Consider the following 18,881-nt stretch of genomic DNA (forward strand, 5'->3'; position numbering starts at 1 on the left):
TGAGGCCATAAAACTTAGAATCACTCACCTGTAGGTGTGTCCACTCATTGGCACTTCTGTCTTGTTCTCTCGACGCCAGTGTGAGCAGTCCCACCTCATGAGAGAGCATGAGGACGTCCAGGAGCGAACGACGCTTCGGTACGAGGAACGCATCACCGAACTCCACAGTATCATCGCTGAGCTCAATAAGAAGATAGACCGTTTGCAAGGCACCACCATCAGGTAGTCAGCTCCAAGTCAAGGCTCTCTCTCTGCCCGTCCGGGTGGTAACCTGAGTTTCGGACTTGAAGTCAGCCCTATGAATTATAACAATGTTTTACTTGTAACTAATATTTTTACAGTTGCTAAGTATTTTCTCTTTACTTTGTTAACCACGTGCTTTCCCGTCCATTATTCCGTTCTGACCTTGATCCTCATGGTAACCCTGAAAGGTAGACCAGGGTGGGAGTTGTAATCCTCAGTTGACTGATAAGGGGAAGTTGAGTGAGATGCTTTATCAACAGGTTCTAAATGAAGCCTCTTCTGTCTTAGAGACCAGCATCCGTACCAGCCCTTTTATTCACCAGGTCTGTTCTAGATATACAAACTCAGTGCATCCCTTGGGGATTTTGAGATATTTATGAACGTGGCTTTTAACTAAACATCACGTATGCTTCTAGATAATCTAAAAAATTTTTGCGCTCACTTGAAGTTGACTTACCAACATTGACGTAGCCTCGTACAAACTCCTAAGGCGGGCAGTTGGGGAGGAGCAAGATTTGATCCATCACGTTATTGGTGAAAAAGCTGGGGCTTAAAAATGTTAAGTGACTACTTTGAAGTTACCCTTAAGAGAGGGCAGACAGAGGTGGAGTTAAAACCCACAATATCTCTGCCTTTACTCAGTTTTCTTTCCATAGAAGTGATTGTTGGGGATTCTGCCTTCCTTGCTCATGAATCAGCTGGCCCCTAAGTCTCCCGCACACAGCACTTAGTTGGTGTGTCTGCCCTGCTGTCCACAAGAGGGGTTTGCCTTAAGTGACTTACTGAGCCAAGGAAGAGAACTTTTATCTTCCTGCCCATGCTCAGGGAATAACCCTCAGGAAAACAAATGGTTGGCATCTACTTTTATGGAGAAAGAGTGCTTTGTACTCTGCCTGTTTGTATAGGCCTCAATTAAAACAGTTTAGAGACAGCTTCTTTAAACTCTCCCTCTGGAAGTCCCGGGTTAGAAGAAACTTTGGAGGCATTTTGTTCCAACTCTGAGAGTTACAGTAATGATGGGGCTACTTGATGAGAGTACTGGTGGGCCTCTGTTTCAGGGCAAAGTTGTGGAAAAATTTGCAGTGAATTGGAGCCACACAATACATCTCATATTCCAATTTAGAACCTCAAGCTTTTTAAATTGTATCCTGGTCTTCAGAGTGATTGTAGGTTAGAAGAGCAGAGAAGAATTTTCAGCCCAAAGAAACGATTATAGCAGACTTTAAGGAGGCTGACAGAGTACACTGGCAAATTTGTAATTTCCATTAAAACATGCTGCACTTTTAAACACTTGAGAAGGTGAAGGCAAATGGACTCAGTGAGTTGTGAAAAAAATGCATCACGCATCACCTAGAAAACTCAATTTCAGGATGTTTAAATTGAATGTAATGACCAAACTGCTTCATGTTAAAATACAGTGAGCTTCTTGAGCATAAACATTTATCGGTGCCTTTTATTTAAAGGGAGATTGCATCTGTACAGATGTCACATTAAATTCTGCCAGTTTTCATTATGTAAATGCGCTAGCCCCTCCTCGAGGTGGGGACTCCCTGCAAGGCTGGAAGACTAGCAGACATGTGGGCCAGTAAGGCAAGGCTCTTCTTGTCCTCTGAGCTCTAGTAGCTAAGGCATCTCCCAGCCTCCATCACTCCAGGAAATTGGTTTGCTCTCAGGTCCTGAGATGCTATAATAGACCCAGTGCAGGAGGAGCCGAATGCCTTGGACAAACTCTAACTGCCCTGGCATATCCAGGCTGTAGAGAATTGTCATGCTAATCAGGTACATTCCTGACACCTTATAGACTTTTTTGTCACTTCAGTCCGGGCCTGAGTTAAGAATTTATTGGAAAAGCTGAAAAATCATCAATAAGGGAATGGTTTATGATATATCCACATTTAAGCCATCCTGAATTACATACGAAAAAGATATGACAGTCTCATAGTTTAAATTTTTTTTCTCAGGTCACAATCAGAGAACCAGGGACCTTCTGTGACTGCCCTAGAAGACTCTCCCATCTTCTATAGCCACAGGGCTACTGTAGTGAAGAATCAGACACTGCAGTTTGCTGAATTCCAACATAAGTTGAATTCAAAGCCACATCAGATCTCTTAGGTTGAAGGTTAAGCACTGATAGGAAAAGATGAAATGGTGAGAATCTAAATGGACACATTTGGGTAGATTCAAATGAATCAAAATGCCTAGAGCCTGCAAACGCCACTGAATTTCCCCTCCGGCAGAAGCAGTCCCACTCCCGGTCTGATAAAGTTAGTCCTACCTTGCTTGGAGACTCTGTAGCAATCTGATCCCAGGTAGAGGGTACCAGATACATTCATACCTCACCGCTACTCCATTCCTCTTTATCTTTAGGCCTAAAAGTAGCCAAATTCAATCATGCCCCAGGGGGATAAGTAGAAAATCCAACCTTGGAAGATACAGTTAAAATATGTAAGAGATTTATAAGATTTTATTCATTCATATTCACAGAAACTTGAGAAGAATATGTATAGGATTAGGGCCAAAGTGTTCTAGACCAGGGAGGGAGGAATATAGTGTTAGATTGATGATGAATTTATTTATACAACTGTTCCTATCAGACATTCTGGATTTAGTGTGTTAGCTCCAGCAGTTTGATTAAATGAAAACTAGAGTCATTGGAGGATTACATTAAATAATGTTGAAATGCCAGAACTTCCCTAGTATAACATAGGAGTCTGGAGGCCGTGGGAGTCGGGAATGTTGGGTGGGAGCTGATGTCATTAAAATGGGGTCTTTGATGCCACTTCACTACTGGAGTCAGTGTGGGCTTGGCTGTTGTACTGGTCCACAGGGCTGCAGTAGGAATCAAAATGATTCGACCCGTAGAGATTTTTGATAACGGCTAATTGATCACGGAGTCTCCAGGATGACTAGACTGCATAATTTCTTGCTTTTTTATGTATATATGCCATTTCCTTTTTATTCTCTTACTTTCTCCTGTTATATAAGGTGAGTTGGTATTGGTGAAGCTTAGCATTTAATAGTTAGGCTACGTGATACCAAGGTGAATTTGTCATTAAACTAGAAGAGGAAGGCTCACCTAACAATGGATATAATTACCGATGGGACTTTGGGTCTCCCATTTTGATGAGAAGGTGAGTACATTTACATTTGAACGAGGGATAGTTACCGAAGCTTGATGTCATTGCTGTTGCAATTTGGAAATTTAAGTATGTGTGAGAGGATGTGTATGGTTGTCAAGTAGCCGAAGACAGTAGTATGGATGGATGTGGTAGACAGTACTGTAGACAGCATGATGGATGTTGTCCGGCACCTGGTACCATTCCCGCTCCTTCTCTCTACTCTCCCCCAAATCAAAGAAGATTGACCCTGGGGACTACTTCCCAAACTCCCTTAACAGCTGGGCTCTGGGATACAGTTTTGGTTCTGCCAGTGAGATGCATTCACCTGGATCTGGAAGGCTGAAAGGAGGTGGGAGCCATTGTCCCTCAGGCCATAATGGTGGCAGCTGACATACAGGCTTTGGTGAACATGAGGTCCTGCATTGACTGGCCTGACCCTGGAGCTGTGGGCAGGTGTGAAGGCAGCAGCAATTTCCTCATCCTGGAGGGGACCACAGCTCTGATGGCAAATCTGACAGCCCCGGGTGGCCTCCACCCACCCTTCTCTTCTCCAGTCCTTCCTTCCGATGGTTTTGTAAGCACGATACTACCTAAATTAAATCCTACTTGGAACACCCAGAAGAGTTTGTTTTCCTAACTGAACCCTGCCTAATGCGTCCTAAATCTCATCTGCTTGGAATAAACACTGAACAGTTTGTATTTATGGCCTTCTAAAAATTTTTTATTCATGAATATTTTAAACAAATTAGATCATATAGGGCACACTGTTTTGTAATATGTGCTTTTTCACTTAACTGTATGTTGTGGCTTTTTTTTGATGTTCATCTGACTTGGGGGGATTATATAATGGGATGGGTAAAATGGAAAAATACGTCAGTAGCTCACTTTGGATCTGGGGGAGGAAAAAAGATGTCTAAGCAAATTAAACATGAGATCTTTTGTTTCCCAAGGAGATTATTTTCTTTTCCCAAAAGCTGCTCTCATAACATCAACATTTCACTGCCAACTCTCATGAGTAGTTCATGATTTCTACTTCATTTCCCATTTGCTTGTTAGCCCACAGCTGTCTGGCTTCTGACCCCAAGTTTGCCAAAGCTCCTTCTGCTATGTACTGAATTGTGCCCCCACCTCCAGTTCATGGTGAACCCCTCGATATGACAGTGTTTAGAGATGGGGCCCTTTGGGAGGTCATTCGGTGTAGTCGAGGTCATGCAGATGGAGACCACATGATAGGATTAGTGAGTGTCCTTATAAAAAGAGATGGCAGAGAGCTCGCTTGCTCTCCAGCTCTCTCCCTGCCATGTGAGGACGCAGTGAGAAGGCAACCATCTGTAAGCCGGGAAGAGAGCCCTTACCAGAAACCAACCATGCTGGCCCCTTGATTTTGGACTGCCGATCAAAGTCTGAAACTATGAGAAAATAAATTCCTGTTGTTTAAGCTTGTCTGTGGTACTTTGTTACAGCAGCATAAGCTAAGACACTTTTTTAAAAATCACCAATGATTTCTTAACCGAAAAATCCGGTGACCTTTTTCTTGTTTCTGGCCCTTTTTTGCAGCATTTAAGCCTAAATCCTCCTTCCCAACTGGTGTACTCTTCTCAAACCTCCATGGCCCTTTATGTCCTAGGTCTTCTCCTCTGTCCCTAAGATCCATCTTCAGCCTTGGCTCTTACCCTGGGCTCTCCCCCATGCCTTTCACCAGGATGGCTGCAGCCCTAAAGCACTGACCTCTCCTATTCGTGTCACATTGACATTGGCACTTGACATTTCTGCTTCTTTGTCTGCAAAATGCTCCTCATTTAGTGACTGAGATAGTATCCAAAGCCTCCTTGTACTCTAACATAATCCATTCGCTAAAATCTCATGCCGATGCTGTGCGCCCAACCTTTCTCCTGATCTTCAGGCCCACGCTTGGGCCTGTGTGGTACATCTGTCTATCCATCTTCATGTTGCTGCATCTCAAACAGTGTAACCAAAACCTCTTTCTTTCCCAGTAAAACATGTTGTTCTGATTAACTTCTGGCCTAAAGAGTAGAATATAATGAAACAAAAAATGAAACCCAGAAAGATAAAGTAGCTTTCTCTCTCTCTCTGTCTTCCTATGTGGTACATATTCCAACCTTGTTCACTATTTGAAGTTTTTGAATATGGATCTTATATCAGACCTTGTTAAAACTGGTACTCATTGATGACAAGGATGGATTATTATATACATAGGAGAGCATTTCAGAGTCCCATTTGTTCAGTTATTCACCATAAGATTCCTAGATGAGTCTGAACTTCCTCTGTACTATATGGAAAAATAAGAAGAGGTACTTACTCATCACTTATTTCCTGCTATAGATCCTCTAAGAGAACTGAAAGGAATACCTTTCCTCCTTGTATCTAAAAAAATCTTTGTACTTCAAAAGAATGATGACCATTTCAGGGCAAGTCGGCCTTTAATTGCAAGAGAGACAGAATGTGTTTCAAAAGACAAACCACAAACTCAGGTAGACTGGGTGAGCTGGACATAGTTGACTGACAGTTACCAAGGCAGGCAGATGTTCTTCTGGGTCTTGTTCACCAATCACTCCAATCCAGTGACAAGGCATGAATGTGCACCCCAAAATAAAACAAGTATAGAGGCTGCTACTGAAGTAATATTCTTATCAACTGCTGCTGATTCCATAGTACTTCAGCTCAAGATCTGGAAAGCATGATAAGAATTATACTTTCATTGACTTTTTCCTTTTCTAATTAGATCATTTCACCCCTAGCTAAAATTGAGAAAGAATCTTTTCTTTAGGCCATCATATTATTGTTTTGTTGGTACTAAATTTAGGAATTAGGCTGTGCTAACTGGCTGTATAGTCTTAGGTAAGTCGCTTAGCCTCTGGAAGCTTCAGTGGTCTTATCTGTAAAACAAAGGTATTGATCCTGTCTTAGATGATCACCAAGATCCCTTCCAGTCTGCCAGTCTGTGACTTGTCTGCCTCTGCTAGTTACGTAGGTGTGTGTACAATCTAATCCCTGCCCCCTTAGGAGCGTTTTTGGGTTTTTTTGTTGTTAAGCTAGTAAGGAGCATTAATCATTGCAACTCTAAACTAAGCAACGTGGAAGCACTTCACAGATGCTTCGAAGTAAATGAAATAATGTACATTTAGAATCCTGTGAGATGATCCTGTATGTTCCAAAGAAAAACACCTCAGAACTTTGTAATTCCATAATTAGGAAACTACCACAGTAGCATACAATTAGCAACATTTATCAGTTTATCAAAGCTTCTGTTTTTTGACTTAAATTGATCACTTCTTGGACCTTTTCATATTTTCTTGCTTTTCATCACCAGCATTAGCAGTTAGTGTTCTTGGGGGAGGCATTTTTTTCCCCGAAGAAACAAGATGTCACTTACCAAGAGTTACCATATACACCATGGAAGGAAGCAAACAATAAAGTCACTTTGAGGTGCCGATGCTGTGTCATTTGCTAGACACCTTGACCAGCTAGGTGACGCCCTGCTGCTCAGAGCAGCCTTAAAAACACACCTGAAATTCTTGCCTTTGTAAAACTGCCGTGGATCAGCAGGGTGTTTCTGACTTCTTGTTCCATTTCTCTGGATGGACCAATGCTTCTGAATAAAACAGTAGAGAGAGACCCCCCAGCATCAGTCTTCTGCAAATGCTGCAGTCCCAGATTGACTGTCAACTTACAAATGGCCCGGAGACCACTGGCTTTTGTCACTTTCCAGTCCCAGATTGCAACCTCCTTTCAGGAACCATGCCAATAAGGATGTTCAGGAGGTGACGAAGATATGCAACTCCAAGATTTTTTACCAAGTCAGCTGGAGAAACAGGGTTGCACAAACTTTCTCATGTTTAGGTTCAGTTTAACCTTTTAATGCCTCTATTTTGGGGACACAGAAATGCACGTGATCTTCTCACAAGGTTGCTTTCTACCTCTAACTACTGTTTACGTTGTTTGCTCGTGTTGTTTTGCACGGTAACCTTCATTACGATTACCATAAGGGGGAACCTTAGCCATGGATGGTATGTGCTCACCTCAGCCTCTCCCTGTGACGTCAAAAACACAGACCATCTGCACTTCCCTGCTGCTTATTTTATCTGTTTCCATACAAGTTCTCAGCAATACTTACTCCTTCCTCTGAATTCCTCGATTTCACACATTTTTTTTCCTTTATTTCTGCCATCTAACCCTGATTTTTTGCCTCCTTCAATACAATCAATTCTCCTTCTGATCAAAATTGTCCACTCAGCAAGTGGCCTGAGTGCTCCTCCAGCCTCATGGTTGCAACCTGCACCCCATTTTGGTTTCAGCTATCCCGAACCTCTATCCCAAGCTCCACATGTCCATGTCCACGTTCACGGGCTCCTCTGAGTCTCTGCGTGTGCCCTTGCACCCTCGTGACCTGTCTACAATCTGCTCGCCTTTAGACTCATCTTCAGTGCTTCTCCATCCAGGAAGTCTTCCCTGGTCACTGCGCACCTGCAGCCCCAGATGCTCCTCCTGTGTCCACCCAGAGCATCCTTCTTAGGTTAGAATTTGTTGTGAACATATTTGACTCCCAGAAGACAGCATCTGTTTGGTTTTTGCCATCCTATCCTTGTTTTGGTGCTCAAATACCTTGAATGAGGATCCTTAGTTTGCATTTCATGACACTGAAAGCCTTCTGCCTAAGGTGACATTTCTAGTGTGGTATCATTCTTCAGTCTGTGCTCTGACCTCAGTAAGGAATGTTTCCCTCAACAGCTTCCTTCTCCCACCCCTTCCCTATTCACTCCTTTATAAAATCCATCCTAATAAAGTAATTTTTACAAAGCAGGAGATTTGGCAGGCATTATGTGTTTTGGGACCTGCCAAGCCAAGAGGGTTGAAGGTGACTATGAAAGATTTTTCAAATGCCGTTTGTACCAGAGATACAGCAGCAGCGTTTATCTGGCTTTTTTGGCTGGAAAACAGTCTCGGCCAAGCTGAAGCTGATTACATTGGCCATGCAACAAAGATAATTTATTCATCATACACAAAATCTCCCCTTCACTAAAATCACGGTTTTAACTGCTGATTGAAAGGAGAGCTGATGTATCAGGGCACAATTACCCTCTAGACCAAAAAGGTGACTCTTAAGAGTACTTTTTAATTGTTTTCTTTCCTAAACCTAATTATTGTTGACTTTTCAGATGTCTAATAATTAACTTATTCATAGAACGTTAACCTATATTTTTTGCCTTCACCAGTCCCATTCTGATTCATATTTTGACTGTCTGGGGGTTTTATGTCTGTTTAAAGTCTTCCCAGATTTCTGTGTGGCTCTTCTTAGAAATACTTTATAAAGCAGGGGCTCAGCTGAATTCCTTCCCTGAGAGGATGTTGATTTCTTGAGAGAACCAAGAACTCTGGAGAGTTCTTCCCATTTCTCTAATATAGATGTGTCTCCCCAGCTTCAAATGGCAGTTGCCTCTTCCCCAAGTTCCAATGAACACCACTCACCATCTGGGTCCACCCAAAACTGTGGACATTCTGCCCACCCCACCCCCGGTTGTCAGCAACTTGAAGTGAATGCCAGGTTGAGAGAATTTCTTCTCTTCCTTCCTTTCTTCACAGACACCCTCCCCCTGGGGCTGAGCAGACACACCTGTGGACTTTCCAACCTCAGAGTTAAATCCCTTGACAATTTTCTTTTCTGGCTTACTTGCAAAATAAATGCTTCAAAGAGGGCTAATTTTTGCTCTCTCCATTTCTGTATCCAGTGTGTATGTGGTGTTTGCGGTGGTGTGGAGAGAAGGTCTGTGTGTGCTTTGAAATAGATGTTACAATTTTGAGTTTTCTTAGCTTGCCCATAGCTAATTCAGAGACCAGAGGTTGTGAGGGATCCATGAGAGGCTGAGAAGGCGGTGGGGTGTGCTTGTGCAGATGAAACACGGCTGCATTTCATTGTTGTCTTCCTGCTAGCAAATGTACATTGGAGGAAATAAACCATCGTGTGGTATTCTCTCACTCACTGATTCCATTCTTCTCCTCACCCCATCCTCCTTTCCTATCCCCTAAATCCATTTACTTCCTTTAGAGAAACTAAATGTGATATTTCTCAGACATGCTGACCCATGTACTTCTCGGAGCATTGGTTTTGATCTGCACACATGAGGTTTTCCAGTCGCTGCAGTCTCAATGCTCCTTATGTCCTCTTCCCAGAAGGAAGCCCACCAGTGGGACCCTGCTGGTGACGGTCTGAGCCACTCCTGTTCACCAGACTTTTGATGCTTCCGCTCACCGTGGCCTCTGTGCTAGTAGTCTCAGTTCTTTTTCACCTCGGAATTTGAGGGGGTGAAGACATCTAATTTCTTGAGGAAATCTTCGAAAGGGAAAAGTTTCTGGTAGGCTGATAGATGAATCTTGTTTGGTGTATAGGTATGGATGTTGACACAGAAGCAAACTTTCAGTTTCAAACGCTGACCGTAGATGTGCCCATCTATTTGGTCTGAGAGGAATCCTGATCCATGTGGCCCGGAGAGGAGACCTGTCTGTTTTCTTTCTGAGTGTCTTTATCTGGTCCTTAAAAGACATACTGTCTAGGGATTTGTCTTACGTCTCTGTCAGTGGAGGCTGACTTCCTTTTTCTTCTCAGGGAAGAGGATGAGTACTCAGAACTGCGATCGGAACTCAGCCAGAGCCAGCACGAGGTCAACGAGGACTCCCGCAGCGTGGACCAAGACCAGACCTCTGTCTCCATCCCTGAAAACCAGTCCACCATGGTCACTGCGGACGTGGGTGAGTCTGCCTGCCATTACCACAAAGCCGGAGTTCGGTTTCTGGATTGTAATTGGAACTTTAGAAACATAAGGCAGCCGGAATTAAAATGTAATTAGTCAAGGAGCTTATTGAGTAGATGAAGGCACATCCATTTCAGGTCTTTACATACTCCTTTGTTGGTCAGAATGGAACCAAAGAGCTGAATTCCCTTTCTGCCTTGTGATTCAAATATACGTCACCTTCTGCTTGAAAATTCTGGAAGTAGGGAACCAGTTAAAAAGGCTGTGGCAGTGTTCCAAGTTACAGTAAAATCTGAGCTGAGATGGCAGGAATGGAAAGGATGGAGTAAGTAGCGACATGTCGCAGTGGAAGAACCAATAGGTTTCAGCAACTTTGGGGTAAGGAGGAATCCAAAATGACTAACATGTTCATCCTGAATGACTAAGAGAATGATTATGTTCCTTAGTAAGGAAGCTTGGTTGAGAAATGAGTTGGGAAACAGATATATTATGTCTGAGGTTGTAGAGAAATGTCCATGTGGAAATACCTGGCACAGTGTGTTGGTATGGTGTGTTTTAAACTACAGGTTGTGACCCATTAATGGGTCTTGAAATTATATGAAAAAATAAAATATTTTTTAAATGAAATCAAATAGGAAAAAAGTAGAATGACAGTATTGTTTCATGAAACGTATTTGTTGGATGTGTATATGTTGAAAGTTGCCAAGTGAAATGTTCCAACTATGGGTTGCAGTCGAAAGGTTGCAAAACCTCTCGTCTACTTGTAGATGCTTAACTAGATCTCTGCAGAGATTGGGGTTGAGGATAAAGGCTTTGAAGTTATAAGGTAAGGAGATCCCTATGGTTGAAAGGGTGTGGAGTCAAAATGGGGAGAGGCGCTATATCTTAGGAAATGTTCATGCACAGGGGAGTGATGAGAAAAGAACGAGGAGAAGGAAGAGAAAGTATAGTACGATTTACAATAGAACTCAAAATTTCGTTGGGGAGAGAGACTTTAATCAAATATTAAACACTTATGTTTAATTATCAACCTATATACGTGCTGTAACACCAAGAACATAGTACCATGACAGTGTGTCAAAGGGATTCAGTTTAGGATTTCCAGGATAGCTCCTCTAGGAAGTAACATTTGAGCTGAGATCCGGAGGATAAGTAGGAATTGAGTACATAAAAGAGGAAACGGCATTCAGGGGAGAAGGGAGAGATGTATTCAAGGCGGTGAGAAAAGATCACCCTGTGTGGAGGGCACAGAGATGTGAGATGGAGGCTTGGAGAGGTAGGCAGGAGTCAGATCATGCAAGATCTTATAGACCATGTTAGAGAGTCTGACCTTTATTCAAAGACCCACAAGAAACCACTGAATGATCTTAATAATTGGGGGTCGGGGGAATGAAATGATCGAATTTGCATTTTGAATCAGTTACTCTGTGGTGAAGAGAAAGAATCAGTGAATCAAGAGTGAATGGGGGAGGCCAGCTAGGAAACCACTGCAAAAGTCTAGGTGGGCAAAATTGTTGCTAGGATTAGGGTGGTGGCAGTTGAGGTGTGGAAAAGCAGATGAGTGTAGAAAGTCGGCAGGATCTGCTAAAGGATCAGTAACAGGGTGAAGGAGGAAGTAGGCATGTGGGGATCTCCCATAAGTGTCTCGTTCACACAGTGGATAGACAGTAGGGCCAATCACCAATATGAAAGCAAGGGAAAAGGACCAGGTGGTTTTGCTCTGAATTGTATTTTGTTTTGCTTGGGGGAGGGTCGAGTAGGGTAGAGATCTTGTGTTTTGTTTGGGCATAAGTTTCAGGCATCTGGAGGTATCTGGGTGGAGATGTTGGGAAGGCAGTAGGTATAAATAAGCCAGTAAAGGTCTGGCTGAAGAAAGCAGCTGGGAGACATCAGGCTGTTTGCAGATAGTTACTGAAGCAATGGAAGTCGATGTGAAGAGCGAGAACTGCAGACCAAGCCTAGGGGGCCACCCGCTGAAGATGAGACTCAGCAGCAGCTCACGGCAGGGATGCACCTCTCAGCTCTTCAGTCTCGGTTTAAATGCACCTCCTCCCAAAGCATCTTGTGAGCCCCAGTCTGTGCAGGTGCCTGTGCTGACTCTCGCTGCCCCATTGGTTTCCTTCTTAACATCACACTGAAATTTCAAGCAAGGTATTTGCATTTCTTTGCTTGGCTGATGCTCCCGCCAAACCCCACTGAGCAGAAGCATGTTTGTTTTATCTACTAGTATCTCTCCAGAGCCCACCACACGGCCTGGCACATAGTATGTGTTCAGAGATACTTGTTTGAATGAAGGAGGGAAGCAGTCACCCAATCCATCAACCAGTCAATCAGCTGAAGCTGTAAGAAGAAAATGAGGAGAGCCCTGCCCACCAGCCAGTGGGGCAGAGAAGGCTCTAATAAGGAAGAAGGGGTCAGCAGGATGGATTGCTGCTAAGGCCGGATAAGATGGATTTAGCTACATCAAAGTCACTGAGAGCTGTATACTGATACCAGCTTGAGCCAGACAGAAATGGGTTGAGGAGTAGGGACACCTCCCAGGCCTGGGGCCTTGGCTTTAGGCTGAGACGGCTTCCCTCACGCTAACCTGAACCCAGACCCTGGGCCTTAAGTCACAACACACACAAGCCCCTGCGATCAGCCCAGCCATGGGCCCAAGTCCAAAGGGCTCAGCTATACCAGCATCATAACCTCTAACCCTAGTGGCCCCGAGCTTCTGGACTCAGCCTTCCAGCCTTAGGCAGTCAGACGAGTGAGAGCAGCCGAGAAGTTTCTGATCACTGCAAAGAGACATTCCTACACGGATCCCTCCATTCATTTCTCTGAAATTGTTTTTTATGAGATGAAGCAAGTGACCCACACTCCAACAAAACTTCTTAATCCAATAAGCTGGGGGAATGGAGGGCAAACCCCAGTCAAGTGGGCGGAGCGTCTTCACTGCGGGGCATCTCAGGGTTCCAGCTGTGAGGGAGCATCTGTAGCCCGGGCTGCCCGCACAGGAGCCAGTGTCTGCTTGTCTGCACTGTGAGCTGGCTTTGTTTCCCCTAATTGTTTATTTTCATCTTTTCCCTCAGTGAAAATACATGTTCATTATAACTGGCGGTAGTATCATTCCTGACAAGACTGGGCTCCTGGGGGGAAGGGACCCTCTCTGCCCGATGCCTGTGTAAGTTCTCTGTCCACAGTAGGAGGCCTTCATTCATCTGTGCAGCAGCTCACCGGGAGCTGTGCTGGAGACTGGGCACGTGAGACCCAGAACCTGCCATCGGATCACTCTGCTCCCACGCTCAAATCCCTCACCCCCAGCGTGACATCCCCGCTCCTTACCCTGGCAGGGCCCCCAGAACCTGGGCATCCCCACCTCAGGCCTCATCCTCCCCAACTCTTCCTTTCTTTTTTTTTTAAATTAATTTTATTTTATTTATTTTTGGCTGTGTTGGGTCTTCGTTGCTGCGCACAGGCTTTCCCTAGTTGCGGCGAGCGGGGGCTACTCTTCGTTGTGGTGCGTGGGCTTCTCATTGCGGTGGCTTCTCTTGTTGTGGAGCACAGGCTCTAGGCGCGCGGGCTCAGTAGTTGTGGCTCGCAGGCTCTAGAGTGCAGGCTCAGTAGTTGTGGCGCACGGGCTTAGTTGCTCCGCGGCATGTGGGATCTTCCCGGACCAGGGCTCGAACCTGTGTCCCCTGCATCGACAGGCGGATTCTTAACCACTGCGCCACCAGGGAAGTCCCTCCCCAACTCTCCTTGTTTCCTTCCCAGCTCTGGCCACACCGGCCTCCTTGCTGTCCCTCAGACCTGACCAGCATCTCTGGCCTCAGGGTTTCTGCATCCACGCGTGCCTCTCTGATGCATGTCAGTCAGCTGTCCTCTCATCACAGGCCTTCCCCAACCCCCTGGTAGAGTCCTGGCGCTGTCACTCACTCTCACACTGCAGGTACTCCCTTCCCATCCCTGCTTCATTTTTCTTCACAGCACTTAGCACTACCCGATGATACCTCGTGTTTGCATTTATTTCCTTATATATGTATCACCAGTCTTCATCAGTCTCTTGTACTAGAATGCCGGTTCCATGCAGGCAGGGACTTCGGCTCTCCTGTTTACCCAAGTAACAGTGCCCGCTCGTAGGAGGCTCCCAGATATGCGAGTAACAGTGAACACCATCCTGGAGCTCACGGTTCTTTGGAGGATGCAAAGGAAACAGGGAATGACTGGCAGCGGGACCACAAAAGGAGGTGGACAGGGGCCCCTAGCGACACCCTCAAGTGGGAGCATCAGAAGACGTGGCCAGAAGTCACATCTAAGCAGAAAGCTGCGGGATAAGTGGGAACGATGCAAGCAAAGAGCAGAGGGCAGGAGGAGAGTGCTGTGGGCACGGCTGGTACCTGCCAGGTCCCCGTGGAGGGCAGGCACCGGGACGGCAAGGAGGAGGAGCTGATTAAGGCCCCAGCTGAGCCCCGCCCCTGCGTGTTCATTGGAACTGGTTGGCTGCCTCTTCTTACTCCTGTGCCATTTTCCAATTAAATTGCTTCAGTAGGGAAAAAAGCTACCATTTATAAACACCATCATAGGAAATCATTAAAAAGCAGCCATTTCATTATGCCTGCTATATTTACAAACTTGCATTAGCAACCCAGAGGTTTTCTTGAGCTGGATTTTATATACAGAGTTTGCTGCAGTATATTTGCCGATCTCCACTTAAGAAAACAGGAGTATTCCCTTCATCAAAACGCACTTTTCTTTTGTTTTCAAACCCCACTCATCACAGCCTGGCTGCCCCCTCGATAAGCTGGCTCTAGGGCATGGTCCTCAGAGCCTGGAGGAGTAAACCAGCAATTTAGAAAATGTTTTGACTTACCTAAGCAGTCATATACAGCAGAAAGGTCCCGGTGGTGTCACACTGCATCTTAAAATAAATTGCATTACCTCTGTTCAAACCTGGTCACATAATCGTTTGTAAAGTAAAGGTAATTAAGTAGACAAAGATAAGGTAGGAATTATGAGTTGGGATTTCTATTTCGTAATTTGGCAGAGAGTTCTAGTTCAAAGGGAGGCTGCATATCGTAACTAACATGCTTTGTTCACTTACTTTGTGTTGAGTATTTACATGCATCCTCATGTTCAATCCTCAGCCTTGAAGGAGGCCCTGTAAATCTCCTCATCTGTAAAACTGGAACGACAGAGTTCAGAGAGGGCAAGTCATTTGTCCAAGGCCGCACAGCTAAGCAATTGTCTTTGTTGTTGCCGCCTGTGCTTCTATAGATGGCTTTGCTTTTACACACCCTGCTTAAACAGTGAAGCATGCTTATGGATGGTGTGCTCCGCTTACTGCCCTCCCTTGAGGTCTCTAGTAATTCTGGTGGCAGAATTTAGGGAGCAGCTGTCTGATTACAGCACCTGGCTTGCTAGCAGAGTATTCGTTGTTCACTGAGATCTTGCAGATCTCCATCTTAGAAACAACACCCTTAGACCAAACCATTCTGGGTGTTGCAGTAGAGCCGAGCACAGATGTGTGAGATGGGCTCAGCGTTGCGTCATGCGTGTTAGCATTTGTGGGGTGCACTCCCTCTAGCAGGCTGTCTTCCCAACTCTGTTCATGGAACAGCAAAGCTGGTCTGGAGCAATTGTCTGTAAACCAAACAAAATCCCTGACCTGATGGACCTTTGCACAGGCTGTGATGGGTTCTGCTCCTGTAGTTTGAGATCTCTTCTGGTTTTAGGTGAGAAATTCTTATTTTTGTGGAATTTAGCAATGCTGAACTATTAAACCCTTAGCGAGGGCAGGAAGCATATGATACCATGTTTGCTGGTGTGAATCATTTAGATACAGATTTCCTCCTTGTGTGTAGTTTTTGGAGGACAACCAAGGAAGAATTTACACATGAAACCTGGCTATTTGGCATGACTGTGACTATGAAATATGTTTAATGTTGAAGCCAGATTTTCCTGGCTTAATGGCCCATGAGGCTTAATGGCTTCAGGAGAAATGTTCCAAAGTGTCGAGCAGCCCCTCGCAGTGGGGACAAAGGGGGGTCGGGGCAGGGAAAGCAGTCCCGCCTTCTCTAAAAATGATTTCTGCAGAGTGGGAGAGAAGTGTTTTACAAAGGCAAGGCAGCCTGTCCAGAGAAAACTGGATTTTTGTTAGGAATGAGGCACGAAGTAGGCAGTTATATTGCAGCAGAGAATTTTTAGAGGAGAATCAGATCATTGGTAATGTGATTCTGAAACTTTGAGAAACCAGTCCCCAGGTTGGAAAAGTTAGACAGGACTGAAACTAGTACCCTGACTTGACGATGGAACAGCCCAAGCCCTGTGTTGCTTTTGGTTTTCTTCTCCTTACTTTAATTGGGCAACTTAATTTATCCCAAGAGGTTCATGATGTTGGTCATCCCTGAGAACCAAGCCCAGGGAAGGCTTAGAAGTTTTGAACATTGACTCACGGGGGGCTCTCTAAGGAGACTGTGTGCTTCCTCCCAGGGATCTGAGCCTGGTCAAACAAGGCCTGTCTGTGAATGTTAGCAGGGCCGAGTGGCCAAGGAGGCCACCTAATATCATTCCAGAACTTTCCTTACAGAGTAACCAAGCTTGAGAGCGGGAAAGATTATGGCTCCACTTCACTTTGTGGTGCTTTGAAATACTTCCCTCAAACTCTACTATTCAGTAATTTTTCAGCGCCCAAAAGAGACTTAGAGTTTAAGATAGAGATGGAAAGGCATTGATCCACCACGTTTGCTCAGAATGAGCTCCCATGATTGTTAGGTTCATGAACTCCTTTCCTAAGATAAGCAGCCTTTATTTTCTAAGCAGACCATGTCTTCTCAGGTTGGATTGTTTTTTGGGTTGTTTGGAACTCATGACATCTTTTTCCTTAAAACCAGTGTCATAGAGGAGTGTTAGCTGCCCAGACCAGCCCCGGAAGCCTATTTCATCTATAATGGTAATAAAGTACGGACCTCACTAGTGTTACTGCAGCCCCACCCATCGCTGTGGACGTTGTTTTTGTGAGAAGAGGTTCTGTAGACCACGTTCACATGCCACAAGCACATTTTCCAAGTTGATGACACTTGGTCAGGGAGCAGGCTAACAAAACTTGATACTTTTAAAAATTGGCTTAGAAAAAGTCTTTCATTACCTTTACGCGTTCAACTCATGCGGTCTTTATCGAGTACTACTCCGTGCCCAGTGTTGTGAGCGTCTAGGAACAGAAGGATGGATGAACAGAGCCCCTGCTCCCCAGAGCCAGACTTCGTAGGGTCCATGTGTCAGGTAATAAGTAATTATGGGGAATGCGATGCCTCAAAGAAAGAAGTAAGTACGAGACTATAGGTAATCGGGGAAGGCTTACTGGAAGAGCAGATTTTAAGGCAAAGCTTTAAAAAGAACCATTATGAAAAGAGAATGAGGGGCTTCCAAACTAGGCAGACACATAACCATTAACTGTGAAGTGAATGCCAAGCCCCAGGAGTAAGTACGTTTGAAGTTGGGACCATATTTTGGAGCAGATTCATTCTGGTAAATGCACGTTGCTTGGAATCAAAGGACCAGTGGAATATTTCTAACATCTAGCCTGTTTAGTATATTTTTATTTGGGTTAGGGTTCTTACAGGGGGTTCAACAAAAGTAGAGGCAGCCTTTAACACCGTATTCAAAATGAACCAACTCTGGTATGGTTTATTGTGTACAACACTGGGGATAGGTCTAATTGATCCTGAGAGGAAAGAGGAAAACCTGCTTTGCCCACTAGTATGTGTTTAACCAAGAAAGCATGCTGGTGAGGTGTCATTTCCATAGCCATGAATGTCCTCTGGCCTCCTTTCCAGACTTCCCAGGTGCTTGGGTCTTCCCTCAGACAGCGACATAAAAACCTAAGGCTCTGGGTTCTCATTAGAAAAATAGAACCTGGGCTGTCTTTTCTCCAGCTCCTATCAGAAGTCTCACTGGGGGAAGTTTCGTTTGGAAAAGATGGCCCACCCAGGCAGGAGCTGCAGACTCTGACAGCGGTGGGCAGCAGATGGGGTGAGGAAAGCAGGCAGAACAGTGGAGCACCATGGCCTGACAAGTCCAAAGGGGCAGCTGCTGGCCACTCTGCCCATTGCTGTCATGGGAAGAGCTGGGCCCGGTATTGCCTGACCTTCTAATTTTATAGGAATAGCTGTAAACGCTAACAATTTTTAAATGCTGGCAATTAATTCAAAAGTGTTTTTTAAAAAAGGCTGCATCAGTTATGAAACCCTGCCGTCCAAACAAAACACATCTTTGGCTGCCGGGGGCTAGTTTGCATCCTCTGGTTGAAGGGAGATGTCCCTTCCATTTATTCTTTTTTATCCTCTGTTTCATCTCTACAGCAAACTAGACAGCTAGAAGGCAGAGTGCCAAGATTGTGTGAGCTTAGCCCTTCCCAGAATTCCCTTTACGTTGTACTTGAATGGTCTACAGCTTAAATTTAATTGAAAGTTAGTATCAGAAGAAACCATATGAAATCTGCATATGTGGGAAATTGTGGCTGAAAAGACTCGCAATCACATCGCTTCACAACACATATGAAGTCCCAGGTACCTAAACTCTTTTAGCATCTAATTGTTAAAAACACATTGCGTCCCTTGTGCAACTGGAATGCTTCCTCCTTTCTGACAGGAGATCATTCGTTTCTGCCCTGGCTGCCAGGGAGCACGGCACTAAGTAGAAGAGTCAGCCCTAGCAGCTGTGTTCACCTCCATTTGCTTCCTCAGCCTTTCCCTGGTCCCAGTCATTGGGTTTT

General features: G+C 44.8%; 1 protein-coding gene across 2 annotated transcripts in view; it reads left to right on the plus strand.

Annotated features, from left to right (window-relative positions):
- MCC (MCC regulator of WNT signaling pathway) overlaps positions 1-18,881 on the plus strand; it is a 424,188-nt gene that overhangs the window by 328,135 nt on the left and 77,172 nt on the right. For both annotated transcript variants that reach the window (XM_068535717.1, XM_068535718.1), the window contains 2 exons: positions 80-222; positions 9,985-10,127. In XM_068535717.1, the coding sequence (XP_068391818.1) occupies positions 80-222; positions 9,985-10,127 (286 nt within the window). The remainder of the gene's footprint in view (positions 1-79; positions 223-9,984; positions 10,128-18,881) is intronic.

The sequence above is a fragment of the Eschrichtius robustus genome, chromosome 2 (genome assembly GCF_028021215.1).
Source record: "Eschrichtius robustus isolate mEscRob2 chromosome 2, mEscRob2.pri, whole genome shotgun sequence".
Taxonomy (NCBI): Eukaryota; Metazoa; Chordata; class Mammalia; order Artiodactyla; family Eschrichtiidae; genus Eschrichtius; species Eschrichtius robustus.